The 22,955-nt window shown below is 42.9% G+C and overlaps 1 protein-coding gene across 5 annotated transcripts in view; it reads left to right on the top strand.

Annotated features, from left to right (window-relative positions):
• The window catches only part of AFAP1 (actin filament associated protein 1), a 268,334-nt gene that overhangs the window by 207,012 nt on the left and 38,367 nt on the right, over positions 1-22,955 (top strand). For all 5 annotated transcript variants that reach the window (XM_082270842.1, XM_082270839.1, XM_082270841.1 and 2 more), the window contains exons 9-11: positions 14,482-14,634; positions 16,538-16,749; positions 18,554-18,699. In XM_082270842.1, coding sequence (XP_082126968.1) covers positions 14,482-14,634; positions 16,538-16,749; positions 18,554-18,699 — 511 coding nt within the window. The remainder of the gene's footprint in view (positions 1-14,481; positions 14,635-16,537; positions 16,750-18,553; positions 18,700-22,955) is intronic.

Genomic DNA, 22,955 nt, shown 5'->3' with positions numbered 1-22,955 from the left:
GTGCATGAAAAAATATAAAAAGCTTCCATAGCGTGATACTGTATCATCCAGTAATATGACTGATAGTGATCAAAGGTAGTGTGAATCACCCCAAGTGTATACCACCACCAATAATGTCTCCGTGCCAGACATGCAATATATCAAATGAATAGTGAAACCAACTCCCTTAGATCCAATCTGCTTACCAGAAGGAAAAATAGTAAAGCTAGCCAAAGCCAGAAAAATAGGCCACCAGATGTAGCCCGATAAGTTCAGAGGGAACCGCCACCAACACCACAGCTGCTTACCAGATATAGGTATGTAGAAAGCCAATATCGGTCTGTAGGGGGTGTCCTCAGATTGACCAGGCTAAGGTGACTCAACAAGGTTCTCCAAAGTAATCCAGTGGCAAGATTATGCAAAGCAAACAAAGCGCTCCATAGTGTAAAACCATATATTTATTTGTAGAATAAAAGAAAGCAACTTACAAGCATCAAGGTAAAAAAGGCGTGGGTTTGAATGAGCCGCCGGCCGGTCGGCTCCTCCGCTCGTCCTCAGACTCGTGATGGTGACGTCAGCACGCCGCAACCGATGTACGTTTCGTCAGATATGACGTTCTCAAGGTACGGACGGCGTACTGACGACACAGCTTGAATGTACTACCCATAGGGCTCACGCCCCATGTCACCTCCCAAGGCAGACCCAGCCGCCATATTTGGAATTGGTAAAGCTAAACTGTAAATGGAGCCCAAGGCAGGCCATACACGGTGCGATTCCCCCATCAACACAGACAGCGTTGGTGTATGAATCCCTCCTACAAGTCACATCCAAGTCGCACGTATCCAAATTTGCACCCCAAAGTCACACGACTGTGGAGTCGTACAAGTGTAAATGGAGCCCAAGGCAGGCCATACGCGATGTGACATTTGCTCGATTCCCCCATCAACACAGACAGCGTTGATGCATGAATCCCTCCTACTGAGCCATTGTCTTCTTCCAGGGTAAGGAGGTCCCCCTTCAAGGAGCTGTTCATACCGACCCCCCCCCCCCCCCCCCCCGTCAGGAGCAGGCAAAGGCTTGGCAGGGGGGATTCCGGCATCAACATTGTCTGTGTTGATGGGGGAATCAAGCAAATTTCTTTCCTTTTCCAGCTCATCTGCAGCCCACTCCCATTACTCTGCACAACAAACACACCTCATGGTTCCAGCCCTGATGAAGGGGGAATTTTTTCCCCCCAAAATAAGTTGGAGAAATAATCGATTATGGACAAAAAATAGACTCTCCCTCTACATGAAGACCTTACATGAGCATACACAGAGCAGAAATATCCCCTGAATTTAGACTTGAGAATATTTGTCAAGCTGGCTAGGCTCACGATTAAATCTGTCATCTCCTTCAGGCCTGTCAGTCTCGGTGAACCTCACTGGGCTTCATATTGATTTCTTGCTGCAGTTTATTCTGTTACTGTTGTACCAGTAATCGCACAGCTCTGTTTTCTCAGCCTGGGAAGTGTGACCTTGGGAACAGTCTGCGGCTTGTTGGCGGCACTTTCATTGCTGTTATATGAATGATGTTATGGCCTCCAATGCAATGGAGAGCCATGAATCCAGATGCATGCTGCATCCAGTAATATTATATTCTATCAGGACCTGAGCCATGATTTATAAATATGGATAACTAGGCACACAAAATTCATTAAATCCTTCCGCGCTGTGGTCACAATGCTCCCAAATAAACATGTTTTTTTTTAGAACCGCTGCTGTATATATAGTGTATATATAGTGTATATATAACACCCCCTCAGAAATTAAAAAAATACAGCATCAAAGAATTGTATCAAATGCATAATCAAATGACTCTTCAAAATTCAGTGAACTGCTAAATAGTGGCAAAATCATTTAAAAATCAAATATAAATCAGTACTGAAAACATGAACGGCCCAATATGAATCAATGTGAATACATGAAAAGTCCACAGGTGTGATGTCCAAAGTTTTCCTCCACTATGTATATCGTCAAAATTTCATCAAAGTGCTACCTTCACCACACTCAAGGAATGCAAATACCGAACATAACATATATATGCCCATCCTGCAACAGATTGGACAAGCAGAGCTTGTTTGGAAAATTAGGCTCCATTCACACTTGCTGGAGTTGTCATGCTACTTTGGACACTAAAGTCACACCGCAGGTTTTTAAATGACAATCATTAAAATATGTGCGAGTTAGTCGCAGCAACTTTAAAAAAGCTTCCTGTGCTACATTGGTCTAACTTTGATGGGACTTGAGTGCCATAGACTGCAATGTAAACCTTTAAAAGTCGCATGAAAGTTGCACCTGAATGTTTTATACATCATTGGTCAAAGCCAAAGACGAATGCAAGTTACATCCATCCAAAGTTGCATCTAAGTTGCACTCCAAAGTTACACGAATGAAGCCATAAGCTGGTTTCCTCTTGCCACCTTCACCAATCTCTCAGAAGGACATGGATGCCAAGGAAACTCCAGTAGTGTAGTATCATCCAGACCATTTTTTTAATAACACATGAAGTATACTCCAATTTATATCAAGTATTGTTATTTTTGGAACATTTTGGACACTACACCTATGGACTTTTCGTGTTTGCACATTGATTCATATTGGACAGTTCTTGTTTTCATTATTGATTTATATAGTATTTTTCAGTGATTTTAGCACTATGTACTAGTTCACTGATTTTTGAGGGTCATTTGATATGTGTATTTAATACAATTCTTAGCACTGTGCTTTTTTGTTGTTTTTTCGTCGCTCAAAATATTGTGTCAAAAATTAATAAAGGAGTTGTAAAGTCTCAAGGTTTATCACCTTAATGCATTCTCTATGCATTAAGGTGAAAAACCTTCTTGGTTGCAGCTTCCCCCCAGACCCCCCCTTATTCTTTGGTGTCGCTGGGGGTCGTCCGCCATATTCTTTGCTTACACATGGTATCATTCACCATGGCTTACACTGTATCATCCAACCAAGGCCCTTGCTCTCCAACTGCTCTCCCCCATTATTCTTACCTGAACCTGAATGTTCCAGCGACGAGCATGAGCCCAGCAACTCAAGCCGCTGTCTCGGGTCCTCATTGGATAGATTGATAGCAGCAGGAGCCATTGTCTCCTGCTGCTATCAATCAAATCCAGTGACAGGAGAGTGGGGGGCGGGGCCGAGTCCTGCTGTCTGTGTCAATGGGCACAGCAACAGGACTCTGGGGTGCGCCCGCACGAGTCACCCCATGGAAAGCGGCTCTCCGTGGGGGCACCGGATAAAGAGGAGGAGCCAGAATCGACTTCGGGGCAGCCCAGAAAAGGAGGATTGGGGCTGCTCTGTGTAAAACCCTTGCACAGAGCAGGTAAGTATAACGTTTATTATTTAAAAAAAAAAAAAACTTTTACAGTCACTTTGAAGAGCAGCTTCAGACAAAAAATACAAAGATTGAAAGTAATGCAAAAGTGGACAAAACTTTATTTTTTATTAACCTACATAGTTTGTTCACATGTTGGTTGAGTAACTGTTCCTATATAACTTCTCTTCTTATTCATTGCAAGTAAATAATGCATTCCAAGGAGAAGCAATGTGCCGTCATTGAGTTCCTTACAAAGGAGGGTGCAGGCTGCCCAACATCTACAGAACACTACAGAATGTTTTCAGAGCGGACGCCTTTAACAAGAGCAATCTCTCATCATGGGTAACTCTTGTCAATGGTGTCATCTTCATGAACATTCTTTAACCTTCTGTGGATGTCAGACAGCTTGCACCCCTCCTTTGTCAGAACCTATTGCTGCTTGGAATCCATTATTTCTCTACTATTAAAAAGAAGAAGAGGAGATACTATATAGCAAGTGTTATCTACCAACATGTGAAATGTGAACAACCTATGTAAGGGTCCATGCACACGAGGCAGACTCCACCTGCGATCTGCTTGCTCATCAGGGGATCTGTCCGCTGATCACCGCTGAGTAGGCGGATGAAAGGTCCGTGTCCACTCCACTTATGTAGAGCAGACACAAGCACTGCCCCACTCTTCTCTATGCGTGGTTGGATGTAAATGGACTGCCTGTCCGTTTACATCCTACTGCAATCCAGTCTGATGCTCTGGATGGAAAGGGAACGGATCCCCATCTGTCTGTTTTGCAGGTCAGATTGCATGTAGGTGGGCATAAAAGGACACATGTCTGTTTTACATCCAAAGCTCCATAGAGGAGAATGCAGGTTCTGATCAGGTCTGTCTGAAAAATGGACAGGCGGACCCAATCGGAACGTTCTAAGTTAATAAAAAAGTTATGTCCACTTTTTGCATTACTTTCGTTGCAGCGAACCAGGAACTTCTTAACCTCCCTGGCGGTATGATTATGTCAGGAATTATGTACCAAAAGCGGTACAATTTTTTTCATGGAAATTTGGCGTTATGTATTATAGGCCTACAATTCTTAGTAATTACTGACTTAAACCTGACCAAAACAAGAGTCTAGTAGACATCCCAGATGTGATAAATTTGAAACACAAACGCATGAATTATAATCGAATCAATAATATAATTTTATTATATAATATATAATATATATAATAAAATTATATTATTGATTAGATTATAATTCATGCGTTATATATGTGTGTGTGTGTATGTATGTATGTGTGTGTGTGTGTGTGTGTATATATATATATATATATATATATATATATATATATACATACACACACACACATATATATAATATATAACGCATGAATTATAATCGAATCAATAATATAATTTTATATATATATATATATATATATATATATATATATATACAGTGGGTACGAAAAGTATTCAGACCCCCTTAAATTTTTCACTCTTTGTTATATTGCAGCCATTTGCTAAAATCATTTAAGTTCATTCTTCTTCCTCATGAATGTACACATAGCACCCCATACTGACAGAAAAACACAGAATTGTTGACATTGTTGCAGATTTATTAAAAAAGAAAAACTGAAATATCACATGGTCCTAAGTATTCAGACCCTTTGCTGTGACACTCATATATTTAACTCAGGTGCTTTCCATTTCTTCTGATCATCCTTGAGATGGTTCTACACCTTCATTTGAGTCCAGCTGTGTTTGATTATACTGATTGGACTTGATTAGGAAAGCCACACACCTGTCTATATAAGACCTTCCAGATCACAATGCATGTCAGAGCAAATGAGAATCATGAGGTCAAAGAAACTGCCTGAAGAGCTCAGAGACAGAATTGTGGCAAGGCACAGATCTGGCCAAGGTTACAAAAAGATTTCTGCTGCACTTAAGGTTCCTAAGAGCACAGTGGCCTCCATAATCCTCAAATGGAAGACATTTGGGACGACCAGAACCCTTCCTAGAGCTGGCCGTCCAGCCAAACTGAGCTATCGGGGGAGAAGAGCCTTGGTGAGAGAGGTAAAGAAGAACCCAAAGATCACTGTGGCTGAGCTCCAGAGATGCAGTCAGGAGATGGGAGAAAGTTGTAGAAAGTCAACCATCACTGCAGCCCTCCACCAGTCAGGGCTTTATGGCAGAGTGGCCCGACGGAAGCCTCTCCTCAGTGTAAGACACATGAAAGCCCCCATGGAGTTTACTAAAAAACACCTGAAGGACTCCAAGATGGTGAGAAATAAGATTCTCTGGTCTGATGAGACCAAAATAGAACTTTTTGGCCTTAATTCTAAGCGGTATGTGTGGAGAAAACCAGGCACTGCTCATCACCTTTCCAATACAGTCCCAACAGTGAAGCATGGTGGTGGCAGCATCATGCTGTGGGGGTGTTTTTCAGCTGCAGGGACAGGACGGCTGGTTGCAATCGAGGGAAAGATGAATGCGGCCAAGTACAGGGATATCCTGGACAAAAACCTTCTACAGAGTGCTCTGGACCTCAGACTGGGCCGAAGGTTTACCTTCCAACAAGACAATGACCCTAAGCACACAGCTAAAATAACGAAGCAGTGGCTTCACAACAACTCCGTGACTGTTCTTGAATGGCCCAGCCAGAGCCCTGACTTAAACCCAATTGAGCATCTCTGGAGAGACCTAAAAATGGCTGTCCACCAACGTTTACCATCCAACCTGACAGAACTGGAGAGGATCTGCAAGGAGGAATGGCAGAGGATCCCCAAATCCAGGTGTGAAAGACTTGTTGCATCTTTCCCAAAAAGACTCCTGGCTGTATTAGATCAAAAGGGGGCTTCTACTAAATACTGAGCAAAGGGTCTGAATACTTAGGACCATGTGATATTTCAGTTTTTCTTTTTTAATAAATCTGCAACAATGTCAACAATTCTGTGTTTTTCTGTCAGTATGGGGTGCTATGTGTACATTCATGAGGAAGAAGAATGAACCTAAATGATTTTAGCAAATGGCTGCAATATAACAAAGAGTGAAAAATTTAAGGGGGTCTGAATACTTTCCGTACCCACTGTATATGTGTGTGTGTATATATATATATATATATATATATATATATATATATATATATATATATATATATATATATATATATATATATATATATATATATATATATATATATAATATGTGTTATGTGTTTGTGTTTTGTGCAACGTTTTGAATTTCCCTCCCTAGTTCCGCTCCCATGCAGCATTGCTGCTGCAGGGAACAGAACTAGGAAGTCATCACACCGACGGACTCTCGGCGGGACTCTCGGCTGGCGATCACAGCAATGAGAGATCATCGCTGGATCGCCAGGAGAAGGTAAGAGACACCGCTGCGCTCTCTGCACATCTACCCCGAGCGTGACTCGGGGATACCGATCCTGGATTAAAAAATCCACCCCGAGTCACCCTCGGGATTACCGCCAGGGAGGTTAAGCAATCCTTGTGACATTGTAACCGAGGTTTAGAATGCCCTCTTAGTTTACTGAAAAGTTTAATCATCCTACAAAATCCCATGTCATAACTTCTAAATCTACAGCTAAAGTCAGAAAAAGTTTTTAATAGCGGGAACTTTTTAAACCTCTGCTCTCTGTTCACCCTCTCCATTTGTCTTGTTGACCACTGTCCCCGACACAGAAAGTGATGGGAATCCTGAAATTGTACAGTTGTCACTGGAACAGGTGACGGGAAATCTTCTGACACAGACGGCTTTTCTGAGACCGTTATTTAAAATGGGAATCCCACACATTGGAGAAATATGAAAGAAACCAAGGATGTGTCCCTGGGGAATTTTACTGGATAAGGCTGGGTAGTAAGAGAATGAAGAAATAGAAAAATAGAATAAAATAATAACATTTATTGTTTCATATTATTCACACATTGGAGAAATATTATCTTACTTCCAGTTGTGTCAATGAGATAGTAAGTGAAAAAAACCTTCCCACTGGGGGACAGACATCCCCCCCCCCCCCCCAAGTCCAGGCACACTCAGCAGGCAGGTGTCTTCCACTCACTCTATCTCCAGGTCAAGGCTCTTTCTGCCACCCTTTAATATGTCCACCTTTATATTGGCGGTCGATGCTCTGGGAGGGGGGCATGTCGGAGCTCCAGCTGGTAAGGGAAAACCACCTAGTGAGAGTGTACATGAGTTCAGACTCTCCCAAACCACCGAGATTTAGTTTTCAATTTTGGATCAGTATGATTTTTAACAAGATAGGTCAAATTTAAAAGTAATTTGAAAACAAAATTTTTGATTACATTTTCTTTCTTGATCAAGATTAAGTGAGACGTAAGATTAGAAACTAACAGCAGGGTATGCACAGCATTGTGCCCCAGAGAGTCCACAGGTCCAGCCAGTGACATTGTTTAGCCATTGAGAAATGTTCTGCTTTTATGGTAATCTAGTCTGTGGGCCAAGAATGGCCGGTGCCAGGCATTCCTTTTTATTGCAGTATTACTGGAGCTCGTCCATGGCACACATTGTAGGCACCGGACACTTCACATGGTAACCAAGAAAATGAGATTACTGTGGGAAAAATGTAGCAGCTTATATATTCCTGTCTCCCTAATCAAGTGTTTTAAATTATGAGAGTATTTGAGCACAGATGGCAAATTCTTCCAACTGTTACGTAAACACATGGGGGTCTTTGAGCCTCCTATGTTCAAGCTAAAAGAAACAAAAAACTCTTTTGTTCTTTGTTACAGCCAATCAGGTACGACTTTCTAACCAGCACCATTAGGCCATGTATACGCTTGCGGTTGGGGGTAGGTAAATACATGGTGCGTTTTTACCGTCCCCCCAACCACTTCCCCTTAAAGCAGAGCTAACAAACCAAAACGCTATTTTGTTCATTTTTAATACTCAAAGAAAATTCCCACCTCCATTCTTGTCTCCATGCTTTATTTTGCTTAGAAACCACTTTAAAAAGCACCCTCTAGCATTTCTGGCCGTGGCCATCTTGGGTAAGAGCCGATGATTTATATAGCATTTACTTTCTGGAATAGAATCCCTCTGCCCATAGCTCAGGCATGCAGACAGGAGGGTGTGCTTGGCTGAGAAAACCCCTTCTCCCCACCTGAAGACTCCTGGGATGAATGACATAATTTGCCTAGGCATGAAAATCAGAATGTAACTGAAGAAATGTTGAAAAAAGGTTTAAAACAAGTCAATATGATATACTTATTTATTTACCGTATATACTCGAGTATAAGCCGAGTTTTTCAGCACATTTTTTTGTGCTGAAAACGTCCCCCTCGGCTTATACTCGAGTCAAGAAAAAAAAAAAAAAGTCCCTGGCCGCTCCGACGGGCTTAAGCTTTAAAAATGGCGCCGCCCGTCGCATACATGTCACCGCGCACGCGCCGCCGCCGCTCGGGAGAGGCGGGGAATAGCCAAAAGTATACGAGCGGCGGTGGCGCGTGCGCAATGACATGTCGGCGCCGGGCGGCGCCATTTTTAAAATGAAGGCGCCTCTGGAACAGGTAAGTGAAACAGCTGCACTACCTGCCATTATGCAGGGCTGCGGGCACACTACAAGGAATGCAGTGCTGCGGGCATGGTCCACCTGTACCATGCCCACAGCACTGCATCTCCTGTAGTATGCCCACAACCCCGGATCCTCTTGTACCATGCCAGTACCCTGCATTCTCCTGCACCATGCCAGTACCCTGCATTCTCCTGCACCATGCCAGTACCCTGCATTCTCCTGCACCATGCCAGTACCCTGCATTCTCCTGTACCATGCCAGTACCCTGCATTCTCCTGTACCATGCCAGTACCCTGCATTCTCCTGTACCATGCCATTATCCTGCACCATGCCAGTACCCTGCATTCTCCTGCACCATGCCAGTACCCTGCATTCTCCTGTACCATGCCAGTACCCTGCATTCTCCTGCACCATGCCAGTACCCTGCATTCTCCTGTACCATGCCAGTACCCTGCATTCTCCTGCACCATGCCAGTCACCCTGCATTCTCCTGTACCATGCCAGTACCCTGCATTATCCTGTACCATGCCAGTACCCTGCATTCTCCTGCACCATGCCAGTACCCTGCATTCTCCTGTACCATGCCAGTACCCTGCATTCTCCTGTACCATGCCAGTACCCTGCATTATCCTGCACCATGCCAGTACCCTGCATTATCCTGCACCATGCCAGTACCCTGCATTCTCCTGCACCATGCCAGTACCCTGCATTCTCCTGCACCATGCCAGTACCCAGCATTCTCCTGCACCATGCCAGTACCCTGCATTCTCCTGCACCATGCCCGCTGCCCTGCATTCTCACCCTAGGCTTATACTCGAGTCAATGATTTTTCCCATCTTTTTGTGGTAAAAGTAGGGGCCTCGGCTTATACTCGGGTCGGCTTATACTCGAGTATATACGGTACTAATGCTAGCAGCATAAGGATTAAAAATAGTCAATGTTGATTCTCAGAATAAAGTTCCACTTTAAGCTGCAAAGGCAGCAGACGGGGGTGTACACGTGCAGCAAAAACTCAATGGGACCGTTCCACAGTCGGCACGCAACTGCGCATAATGTCTGTGGTTGCAGAGTGGGTTTTTACAGGCTAAAACAGGCAGAGAGGAGGGGACATAATGCCTCCACATTGCCTGTCATTGCCTCTCTGAAATATGATCCACTGGGGATCTTTCTTCAGAGGGTAAAAACAAGTGTAAATGAGCCCTTAGTCTGGGTCCAAACATATGCGACCGCGGTTTCAGTGCGACAGTCTGATGCGTTTCTGTTCAGATGCAATTCAGGTGCAGATTTTTACCTGAAATTGCACCTGAATCAGACCCAGAAATCCACAGGACCCTTTTTGAAACCGCACTGCAGCTGCCCCGCACATGCGGGAACCGTCTCCATTGAAAGCCATTCACATTCATGATTAAAAATGCATCCAATTCGCATATGTGTGAACCCAGCCCTAGAGTTTAGTAAATGGCAGTGTCCTTGGTTTTTATTAGATTTACATTTTTATATTGATTTGGGCTTTGAATTTAATATATTCAAAGAAGTGTATGCAAAATGTAAAATAAAATATATATAACTCAGTTTCATTTACCTTGATGGTGTTGCAGTGCACATTTTAGACAGTATTTTGAATAAGCATCAAAAACTGACCACAGGTTGGCGTGAACGCCTGGTGAATTGTTTGGCTAGGCTCTCAAACTATATATGCAATAGTTGTTGGTCAATGTTGTAAAGTTACAGCTTTTCTCAACACTGGGTGTGTTACACTTGGGACATGGAGAAAATTTGGAGTTTATGTGATACCCTTCCTGGCTAACTCAAGTTAATAAAAATGCAAGCTTTCGGGATTTCTTAGATTTCTTCATTAGGCTTTATATACTGTAATTGTCGAAAGCCTGATGAAGAAATCTAAGAAATCCCAAAAGCTTGCATGTCTAATAAGTTAAGCTAGCCAATAAAGGGATCACTTAAGCTCTCAACTTTCTTCATTAATTGATGGCAAACCGGAAACAGTACTCTGTACTACTTCTACTTGTGGAATGGTTAACATTTGGTTTTAGCAGGGGTTAGCTTTAGTAATAGTCTTAGAGAATAAGGGCCCTTTCACACGGGCATTCTGCGTGTCCGTATATCATCCTATTTTTTTGCGGATGATATACGGACATAATGCATGTCAATGGGATTGCGGATGTCAGCAGATGACCATCCGCTGACATCCGATTTTCATCCTTTCAGTTCTGTTCCGTTTTTTTGCAAAATCGGATGTCAGCGGTGTCATCCGCTGACATCCGCAATGCCCATAGACATACATTATGTCCGTATATCATCCGCAAACGGATGGGATGATATGCGGACATACAGAGCGGATGACACAAGTGTCATCCTCTCCGTGAAAAAAAAAAGAAAGTGCCGGAGCGGATCGCAATGCGGTCCGCTCCGTGTGAAAGAGCCCTATATCATATTTTTACAAACTATTATTTATTAAAATGATACTAAACACACACTCTTTAATTTACATTGTGCCCACTCTTCCTGTATGCGGATGAGGGCTCTGTAATTATTTTAATTAAAGAAAACCTCTAAGTACCTTTTTCCTAATCTATATACAGCTGTCACATCACCAAGCTCTCTCCCAGCCTGTCTGTAGGGACACATAAGCAGGAGGAGCTTCTAGTGTTCAACATAAAAAAAAAACTGAGTAATGCCCCATACACACGTGCAGATTATCTGCAGACTTACCAAAACCATATAATATGAGGTCAAACCTAAACACTTTAAATTTGTATGCAATCCGGCAGGCCCTTTGCACTACATAGAAAAGGTAAGTCTGCAGACAAAAGTCTGCAGATAATCTACACGTGTGTATGGGGCATGAAACAGAATAAATACTATCAATAAACCGTTTTAAATTGGCATACAAATCCATATTTGCAATCAATTCTCTACTATTTTGTGAAAATAACATGGAGTGGGCAGATTTCGGCCAGTCACAGCTTGTGTCTTAGAATAGGAGGAAGGTGGAGGAGGGAGGTGAAGCCACCATTAATATACATGTAACATTCCACCCTCCTTGTGTTTAGCTGGTTAGTGGGCATAGAGGAAGAGGGAGGGAGTGGGCTGTCATTTTCCACCGTGTATACACCCACACGTGTGACACTATAATCGCATGGGCTGCTCAGATGTGATAGAGAGGAAATGCTCAGCATAGAAACTCATTGAAAACTGAGCATGTGCAGAGCTGCCACCACAGCTGCAAAATCCCTGGCTGAATTGGGGACATGGACAGAAGGTGGAGATAGCAAAAATATCAACCATTTTTTTGTAGAATACAGAAAACGAATCTCTTAGTGACTGAGTGAGTATGAACAGCATGTAATACACCATTTATTAATGTTTTTTTTTAAATGGGTTTAGTGACACTTTAAGTCAAGGGATAGGAATTAAAATTTACATTTGTTTTTGGTCAGGTAGATGTAAATATTGCATACAAATATTTCATATTCACGTTGTGTAGCCAACAAGTGGATCTGTAGAGTCTGATATTTTAATCATTTAGTTCCTATAGCTGAAGAGTCAAATAATTTTGACATTCTGCTCTTGAGATCTCTTGTTCAGTTGTGTGTGTTCTAAAATCACAAGAGGACAACTCTCATTCTACTGTCTTTAGTTCTTGCAGCTTTGTATGGATTATCATTTAGAAAGAGTCCAGAAGAGAGCAGCTACTACTGGGTTAGGCTGTCCTAGTCCAGCAATATGAACTCGTTGCACCCTGAATTAATTTTTTTTTTTTTTTAAAAAAAGCAGATTTTAAAACTAATGAAAATGTGTTACAAAGGTTAGTTTAAAAAATGAAGGTACAGGAATATGAAAATTATGAAAATGCACCCTTTTAGGACATCATAAAGGATTTGGAGGACATTAACATATGACAGACACACTTTTTGACCAGCATGTCTATAGGACCTAAGACCGGTTATACTTGGCAGGTGTATTCACAAACCATGTGAGTAATTCAAGCACTTCAACAACTAGATAGTGGGGATGTTAAAGTGGATCTATTGGTGAAACTTAGGATAAAGCTCTGTTTGTTGTTTTGCTTGGATGGCTAAGATGGGCTGATCCTCCCATTCGATAGTGATTGTGTGACTAAAGGCTTACAATTGGATGAAAAATACCGCTTTTGAAGTGATCATACCATAATCTGACAGTTCATCTAAAATTATCCAAAGAAAAAAACATGAAAATCTTTCTCATACTATACCAGATTGTACGATTTTTATTTAATCAGTTTTCGTCCGAAAAAAATCAGAAGAGCAAGACCATGCATTTTATTTATTTTTTATTTATTTCAGGTACTTGTATAGCGCTGTCAATTTACGCAGCACTTTACATATACATTGCTCATGCATGCTCCGAAACTAAAGACGTTAAATAACCTCTTAATTTTCGATATTAGAATAGCATGCTAACAAAAAAAAAAAAAAAAAGACGATGATCATATGTCTGATATTCTCATCGTGTGTATGAAGCTTTAGGCTTCTGGTCACAACTGGGAAAGGACTTTTCTTAAAAGAGATGAATGGGTTTTTTTTTTTTTGGTTTTTTTTTTCAGAATCATACTTACCTGTCGGTACGATGCTGCATCTATCTCCCCCCCAGCTCTAGGCTAAGAACCGAGTGATTGAACACCGCCGATAGCTCGGTTCCCAGGGCTCCCTGAACAGAGAGCTCCTGACTGTCCATCACTGCTCTCTGCTCTGCCCCCTCCTTGCTCACTGGAGTGCTGAGCTGCGGAGGGGGTGGGAGCAACCGGCTCAGCGGCTCGCTGAGAAGCTGAGCCGGGTGCCGGTCCAGGCATGTGGGCGGATTCCCACGCCATTGTTGTGATCTTTCCCAAGCCTGGACAGACTCAGTGACAATAGTGGACTTCAGCCCACTGTCTGCTGAAAACGGGTCACAGGAGTTCAGAAAGGACTGCATGATGCATGAACTGTTGCTTTTTAATTCTTCCATCCCAGTAAGACTGTTAGCATAGCTTTCAGGTAACATTTTAGTCAACTTTAAAACTATGTTGGCCATACACTGTTAGAATGTCTTCATTCAACCTGCAGGCTGAACAAAATAAATCTAGACAGTTTTTCACCAATGCTAAATGGTGCGGATGGATGAATCCTCCTACTAGGCTATTGTATTCTAAAAGCTGCTGACCCTGAATGCAGAATACCTGAACAGCAGCTGTATCTGATTGAATGCAGCTGCTGTTCCTCAAAAAAATTTTCCAGCAGGTTTCTTCTACAAAAATTAGTACAATCGACTTTTGTAGAACAGAGTAGGGCCAGCAGGGCCACCCACTGATTGAATTTTGGCTGGTTCATCAGGAACCAGAGTTTTATGACCAGCTTTAGTCAGAGCCTGGAGGCTGTGAGAATTGACAAAACATATGGTAGGTGCTGGGGTTCACTTTTTAGCCTCTAAATTTAGTGATCCCACAACACTGCCCACAGATTACTGTTACTGTTACAAAGGTCTTACTTGTTTTGTAGAATGTAGAGTACATTGTGTACTGATGAATATTTTTATCATTTCTTTTCCTGCTGTAGTCAAAAGAAAAAAAAGTTCAAAAGCTGAGCCTCCAAAAGGTGGAGTAACGAAAGTAACAGGAAAGAAGATAACTAAAATAATTGGTCTGGGGAAGAAGAAGCCCAGCACAGATGAACAGACATCGTCAGCGGAGGAGGACGTCCCAACTTGTGGTGAGTCCTTCGATAGAAGTCGAAATTAAAATTCTCTTTTATGGTTCATGACATAGGAAAGGTCCACGTGAATGTTCCAGTTGACTAACTTAAAAAACATTGCATCCTGCAATTATATTTGCACCCTAGAGCCCTTCCTTACCCCTTTAAACGTTCCTGTACTTTGAGAGGACCCTTAGCTTATTCTCGGATGGATTACTACATGAAGTTTCTCACAAACATCTGGACACAAATGTAGCTTGACTTCCTGAGGCATATTGCCTCCCAATGATCTTAAAAGTGAAGTTCTGGAATGAAAAAAAAAATTTCACCTAAGTGGATGCAGCATCACTCCTAGCTACTTCTAAGACCGAGAACTGAGCAATCAAAGACCACTGACCACTCATTTCTCTTCAGTGAGCAGAGAGCCTGTGACTGTCAGTCACTGCTCTGCGTTCTGCTCTCCCCGCGCCCACTGGAGCGCCTGGCTGTGGAGCAGCTCACTGAGACGCTGAGCCAGCTGCGGGTCCAGGCATCTGGGTGGATCCCAACATTAATGATGGATCTCCCTAGAGTCTGGACCAGCTCGAAGTGCACTCCTGTGATCTACAGGAGAAGTAGGGCCAAAAGGGCATTGGCCTTACTTCTCTTTTAAGGCAAAGAGGAAACAGGCAACATAATATGTTAGTTGCCTGGTTTAACATTAGCGTATATATAAATTAAAAGTGAAGAATCGGTTTCTGTTTTTTTTTTTTTTTTTTGTTGATTCATACTTACCGCCAATCGCTCAGTTCTCACAGCTCCGTGGGCAGAGAGTTGCTGACTGTCAGTCACTGCTCTCTGCTCTGCTCCCTCCTCGCTCACTAGTGCTCTGGGCTGTGGAGGGAGCAAGGCGGCCGGCTCAGACTCTCAGCGGCTAGCTGACAGACTGAGCCGGGAGTCATCCAGGGATGCTTTGCAGGGAAAGAAAATCCATCACATCCCTGCTGTCATGACAGAGCTCTGCATTGTTTAGATATGCAGAGCTCTGTCCAGCCTCTCTGCATGTCGATCAGCGGATGCCAGCAGACATCCATTCACCAGCATCCACTGATTGGTTTCTGCTGTGACTAATCAGAGCAGAAGCGGGGCTCTGATGAAAGGGACATGACCCCTGAAATGCTTCAGAGGTCCAGCCATTGCATTCCGGCTGGAGCATATCTGTTTGGCTTACTAAGTTTTGTTAGAATGTAAATACACATTTGCTAACGTGGCTGCAATAAAAATTATTTATGATAATGCATGAGGTGGTTGTGCCCTTCCATGGTTTTTTTGCAGTGTTTTCAGGGGACTTCCCGGTCGTGGGAGGGCTGCACCCTTCATAGGCATTGTATAAAGAAATCGGATGGAAGATTTCCCCTAGGTCTAGCATTAAGAGTGTTTTTTGAACTTGAGTTCGAGTCTAGGATGATCAAAGGGTTAAATGTGTGCCTAACCAGTGTTTTTGTGTACACCGTGTGCTGTTTTTACCAAGGGATGTGATGGGATTTTATTCACTGCTTTGCAGGGGAAAAAAATCCATCAAATCCCTGCTGTCAGGATGAAGCTCTGCATTGTTTACATATGCAGAGCTCTTTCCAGCCTCTCTCCCCAACAATGGGTGGGTGCCAGCGGACATCCATTCGTGGGCACCTGCTAATTGGCTTCTGCTGTGAGTAATCAGAGCATAAGCGGCACGCTGGCCGCGCACACACACGCTCGCCCCCTGAGTGGAAGTGCAGAATCGCGCATATATATATATACTCTGCACAGAATGGCCGTCCTGTAGAAGTAAACCTGTTATAGGGCAGTTGTTGTACATTATATATTATACCTGTCTTCTGCATATGGGTGATAAAAGGTACTTGTCTGTTTCTATGTAATAAATTCTGTTGTTTCCTACTAGGATATCTAAATGTCCTAAGCAACAACCGCTGGAGAGAACGCTGGTGTCGGGTGAAGGACAACAAACTCATCTTCCACAAGGACAGGACTGACCTAAAAACACACATAGTCTCCATACCTCTTCGAGGGTGCGAAGTCAACACCGGCCTCGACTCTAAACATCCACTGACATTCCGACTATTGCGAAATGGACAAGAGGTGGCCGTGCTGGAGGTGAGCGCCTCTTTGATTGTTGAAGGGTGTTTCTAGCTTAAATTTCTAGTTTAAAATAATTTTCAATGACTTCATGTATTAAACCCTCAGAGCCCTTGTTGCCCCAGTATCTAAAAAAAGACAATTTACAAGCTTCTTGAATTCAGCCAAGGATAGGTTGAACAAGCACTCATTTTTCACGAGCACTCGTTTTTGTGAGCTTTTATGCACAGGAAAACTTGAGCACATTGTTCTTCCATTATGAAAGCAACGGGCCTTGATACCTGAGCTATCAGTACCTAAAGTTCCCTACGATCCTTCACTAAGGTCAGCTGCTCTACACATCTCCTCCAAAGTTGTCCTCTGTCTACTGGAGTTGAGATACTTCTGAGAACGTGTGATGTCTAACAGCAGATTTATGGTGCTGGGAATGCCTACCCACTTCAAGCTAAATAATCAATAGGGTAGATGTACTAAAGACAAATAGACTGTCTACGGTGTAAGGGAATTGGCCCCAGAGCTTAGTTAATATGGTGAAATTTCGCTTTGTAAAGAATACTCAAACACATGCATGGAAAATTTAAAAACAAAAAGCATTTTTGTTTGCACATGAGCAGCAAAACTTTACCTCATCTACTAAGCTCTGGGAAAAATGTCCTTGCAAAATGTTACTTCCCCTGAAAAGTGAACAGCCTATTTGCCTTTACTAAATTAACCCCTATATGTCTATTTTCCTTGGGTGTTACGGCAGGTGCAAAAAAACTGGCCTGCCACAACAAGCATCTGGATAAGTGTGGAAACCGCAATGCCTACTGGCAAGAGGACTGGCATTTCTAGCATTTACTAGAAGGATTGGCTTGGCTATCTACACTTGTCTGCTTAGAAGCTCTTGGCAGGGTTTAGTCGTTTGCACAAATTTGACTTGGCGTGCTTTCTTTCTTTACACCTGGACTGATTTACTCTATGGCTTTGAAAATCTGAGTACCCCATGGTTTTCCAATAGGGGAGTGCCAATGGGAGATTAAAGGAATGCAAAAATGTAGCCATTAAAGTGTTCCTAAACCCAGGAACCTGAATTCACTATGCCTGATCCCCCACAGCACACAGAACATGGAAATACAATTATTTTAGTAAATCTAAACTGCTAAATACCTTCTCATCAGCAGTATACAGCAGTCCTATGACTTCTGTCAGTGTCTGGTTAAAGCTTGTTGGAGGATTTTTCATTCTCCTCTGTCCTGTGAGACGGCATGACTCCTGACCCTCTGGACAGTGCTGATTGGCCCTGTGTTATCACATGCTGAATGAGATACAGATTTTAAAAAAGCCCCATGTTACTGAGCAATTCATTATCTTAGGCTGTTTTAACACTGCTCCGTTTCAAAAACAAGGTAAAAATGCATATGTGTTTTTGCTTTGTCTCTGGGGCATTTTGCACTTGTGAAAAAAAGACACATGGCTCAAAAAATTCACCAAAAATGTGACAGTTTTTGCTGCATTTTCTATTCATTTAAATGGCAAGGCGTGTTTTTGGTGCGATTTTTATTTTTTTTATTTATTTTTTTATTTGTTTTTATTTGTACCGTGTCAAACATGCACCAAATATGCATGCAGGACTTTAAGAAACCACAACTGACTGGTGTGAAGGGTTGCATAGGATTTATTGGTCATACATTTTCTTCCACTTTTGGTAAGGCAGAAACAGAAGAAAAACCAATCAGTGTGAAAAGGCACCTAAATATACAGATTCTAAATGAAAATGCAGATTGAGTCTTCATATTTGTTTAGTAAATGCTGCATTTTTTTTTCTCTTCTGGCACTATAGGCAACTTCTTCAGAAGACATGGGTCGGTGGATAGGAATATTATTGGCTGAAACAGGTTCTTCTACTGATCCTGGAGCCCTGCACTATGACTACATTGATGTGGACACCACTGCTAACGTCATACAAACCGCCAAGCAGTCTTTCTGGTAACTTGATTTATTACATGGTAAAGGTACCTATAAATGTGGGCTGATGGTCACCCAGTTCAGTCTATTTAAAGCGGTATTAAACCCCAAACAAAATATATTGCACCTTACTGATCCTTATATGTGGTGGCTGCTTCAGTTTTTTTTTTTAGTTTTTTTACTCTCTGTTTTCACCTGGTGATCCGGCCAGTAACACACCTCCTGTATTAGAGTGCCACTCTGGATGAAGGAGACTGACACCTTTGGCCAGCAGCATTGTCAGTCTTGGGGGAAGGGAGTGTTAGATGTACTAGCAGATTTAGATACACTAAGAAATTGAAGATAAACTCCAGTGCACACTTTATATTTTTCTTTTGGGATATATACATAAATAAAAGCTGATCATTGTAGGCACCCATGTGAGTGGTAAATGGTTTGTCTCAACCCTGTATTTGCTACATCTGCAGGACAGCTTGTTCTTTTGAAAAACAAAAGACTTGCTGGCAGTATCACCTGGTGAAATTAAAGGGAAAAAAAGCCAAAAGAAAGAAAACAAATGCAGCCATCACAATTAAGAATTGATAAGATGCAATATAATAATGGTTTGCTTTTTGGTTTAATACCACTTTAACCACTTTCCTACCAGGCCAATTCTGAGACTTCTCTCAAATTTGTATGTAGCAGGTTTTCCAGGCATTGAGCCTGAGGTGGGTCTGCCATTGTTACCGGTTACCTCTCCAGCCCACGTGAGCTGCGACCCTGGGTGTGAGAACTGAGACATTGACACCTCCGGCATCTTTGGTTTGGTTGTTTTATTGGATTTAAGGGATGGGAGAAGGGAATGGGTGGGATACTCCTTTGGATCAACTAGGTATAACTTTTGGACTCTTCTAGCAAAAATGCCCGTTAGCGCTGTCTTGACGCCAGCCAACGCTACCCAACGCTTACTGACGCTTTGAACACTGTAACTCTGAAAGCTGTGCTGGAACCTCGACTTAAGTCCAGCAGATCCTGGACTGTAGAATACTTGACTTTAACACTGCTCTGTTCAAAAGTCACTAAACAGCTCCCTCCAGCCTTGCGCTAGCTTGAGGTAGCTCTTGTAAATTCCCGTGCTGCTGCAACTCTCAACTGATGCACTACACACTGTGCACTGACTCTTCAGGGCCCGAACTACAGGCGCCCCCTTTAACACTTCAGGGTCCTCAACCTAGGTACCCCCTATAATACTTCAGGGTCCTCTGACCAGGCACCCCCTTTACAGCTGGCTGACACTTGGATCCTAGAACCTTCTCCGGAGTGGTCCCCCCTCTAACACTAGGCAGACCCCCAGGGGCAATCCTTAGTACTCACGACCTGTGTAGGCTTTCCTGGGACTGGACCCCTCTCTCTCTGCTGGTTCTCGGCACACCGGATCCCCCTCAGCTCAACTCAGCACTCTCTGGATCTGCTGGCAGCACTCAGAGACATCCACTTCCTCAGACAGGAGGAGAGACAACCGTACTCTCCCTCCTGGGACTCTGCTCCCGCCAAAGATGCTGAGTCATGCACTCCCCTCAAACTTATACCCACTCCCAGAATCCTTTGCGGCACAATCTGCCTTCTAGGGTAGTTACAAGCCTGAATGTGTCCCTGATTGGGTTTCCTCCACTGCCCTATGTGAAGCCTCTCACAGAGCCAGTGGGGAGAATCCCCTCTCAGCAGACACACCTGGAAGCCATGACACCCTGACCAAAAAGAAATCATGGCCCTGCTGTTAGGCAGACAAGGCCCACTATGTATTTACCTAGCACCTACCTGTAGGGAGCTACATGTAAAAATCAGTGTTTGCTAGAAAATTACTTAGAACCCCCAAACATTATATATAGTTTTTAGCAGAGGCCCTAGAGAATAAATATACATGTTCGCTAGCACACCATGGATCTTGCATAGCAGTCCAAAACTTTTTATTGCGAATAGATCCTTTTTCGCAATAAAAAGTTGTGAACTGCTATGCAAGATCCATGGTGTGCTGGCGAAGATGTATATTTATCTGTGATCTATCCAGTGTCCAGCTGGTGATTGCTGCAGCACCGACTATAGATGTGCCTTTATCCAAGAATGTGTGCGATGGGAATATGAATAATAATGTCCTAGAGAATAAGTCCCGCAGCTTCTAAAAGTAATCCAGTGGCGAATTTGCCACTAGGACCACTTTAATCTTGTAGAGAATCGCCGACAGAAAAAAAAAAACAATTCCAGGGTTATGGCATATTGCTGGAGCCATAACCCCGGTATTGCACTTCCCAACCAGGATATCATTTGTCTATGGCCTGGTCAGCAAATGGTTAAGCCAGTTTGATTGATTGCTTTTGGCACCGCTCAAAGTAGAGGTGAAAGTGTATTCCCTGTGTCCCGAAACTTGGGGTGCAGACATCTCCTAATACCAATTCAGGGGGTTAGGAAATGTAAAGAGGAAAGGATCGCCGTTACTCCCAACCAGCACAGGTGAATAAACCATAAAGAGCGGCCTCAGCCTAAATGTTTCCACCAAACCAGACACTCTGATGCATTTCACCCCGCACACTGGTGCTTTGTCAAAAAAAATGGAATCATAGAGCAGGATGAAAGCTTTTATGCATCATTAGCCACAGGGAGAGGATTGTGAAAAAGGTGAAAAGCAAGTGGCATCTAGCTAAGAGCAATCAGAATTAGCCCTGATTCACACTGATGCAGTGTGGGAAACGCAGCGAATCCTGCATGTTTCCCACAGTGCATAGCAATCACACTGTGTTCATGTAGTCTGCTACTGCTATGGGCTGTGCGCTTGCCTGAACTGGGTTGCATGGGTGTAAACACCCATGCGATCCTGTTCAAGTGCAAACAAAAAAAGCTGCCTGCACCTTCTACATGCAAATTCAGTGCAATTTCAGACATCCAAAATGAATGGGCTTAAATCTCACGGCACAGATTGTGGTGCGATTCCTGTGCGGATCACATGCTGTGTGTAGTGTGAACCTGGGCTCAGAGCTACAGTGGGAAAGAGGAGTGTATAAAAAATATGTAAGCAACATATCTAGGAGAGTGTCATTATAAAGCACAGTGACAAAAACGATACATAGAGGGTGAAAATAATGAAATGAAAAATATAACAAAAAAACAAAAATATTTAGAAGGGTGAAAAAATGAATAAAGAATGGAATGGTTAATTTCTATTTTTCATTCATTTTTCCATCCTTCTAAATGGCCCTCTAAAGAGTCCTGCTGGGCACCACTCAGAACTGTCACTCAACTACACCCCAACACACTATAGTATTCCCTGTCATGTTTCCCTTGGTTGCTACATAAAAGGCTACATAGAAGGGCGGAAGAGCTGGGCCAGCATAATGCGTTAAAGACCCTCTCAGAAGAGGAGAGGGTTATGGTGTGCAGGGAGAGAGGGGGCCATGCTAGGGAGTTGACTCTTCATAGAGCAGCTACATTTTCTAGCAAGTTTAAAAGCACATAGCAAGTAAACTTTACTAAAACTGGAGTGTGCAAAATCTGGTGCAGCTCTGCATTGAAACCAACCAATTCCAGGTTTTGTTGTCAAAACTTAATTGAACAAGCTGAAGTTAGAAGCTGATTGGCTACTATGCACAGCTGCACCAGATTATGTGGGCTCAAGGATTAATAAATCCCCCCCTGTATTGTTAGGGTCCTTTCACACGGGCGATCCGATCCACAAACAAACACAAAGGCGCACCGGCCTAGTGCATTATCCTTAAAAAGTTTATGAAAATAATGGAATAAAAATACTCATAATCAAGTTCTTGATAAAGGCACATTAGACAAAAAGCCTATACAGCTTCGGGGGACGATCCAATCTTGATCTCGATGCTGAGGACTCTATATTTTGTCTGCTATGCCTTTATCAAGAACTTGTTTGTGAGTGTTTTTATTCCATTATTTTAATAAACATTTTAAGGATAATGCACTAGGCCGGTGCGCCCTTGTGTTTGTTTGTTTGTCGTTTTTAGTGGTCCCAGACTACCCTGGTCTTGAAAGGGGCTGCAAGGCCGAAGCTTTCCAGATTTGCCGTGTCAATAGTTCTCAAACATCTGCAAGTTTGTAGCCAAGGTGGATAAAGGATTGCACCACTCAGAGCGCAGGGGACAGGTGCAAAGTTTTACTTGTTTGATCCGATCCCCCTGTCTGTTTTTCAGGCGGACCTGATTGGATGCCCCATGCATACCTATGGGGCAGCGGATGTCAGTGGAGATATCTCCGCTGACACACGCTGATATCCGTGACTACCC

The sequence above is a fragment of the Pelophylax lessonae genome, assembly GCF_965119305.1.
Source record: "Pelophylax lessonae genome assembly, chromosome: 1".
Classification (NCBI taxonomy): Eukaryota; Metazoa; Chordata; class Amphibia; order Anura; family Ranidae; genus Pelophylax; species Pelophylax lessonae.
The sequence above is the reverse complement of the archived record's forward strand: the minus strand, read 5'-3'. Positions and strand labels throughout refer to the sequence as shown.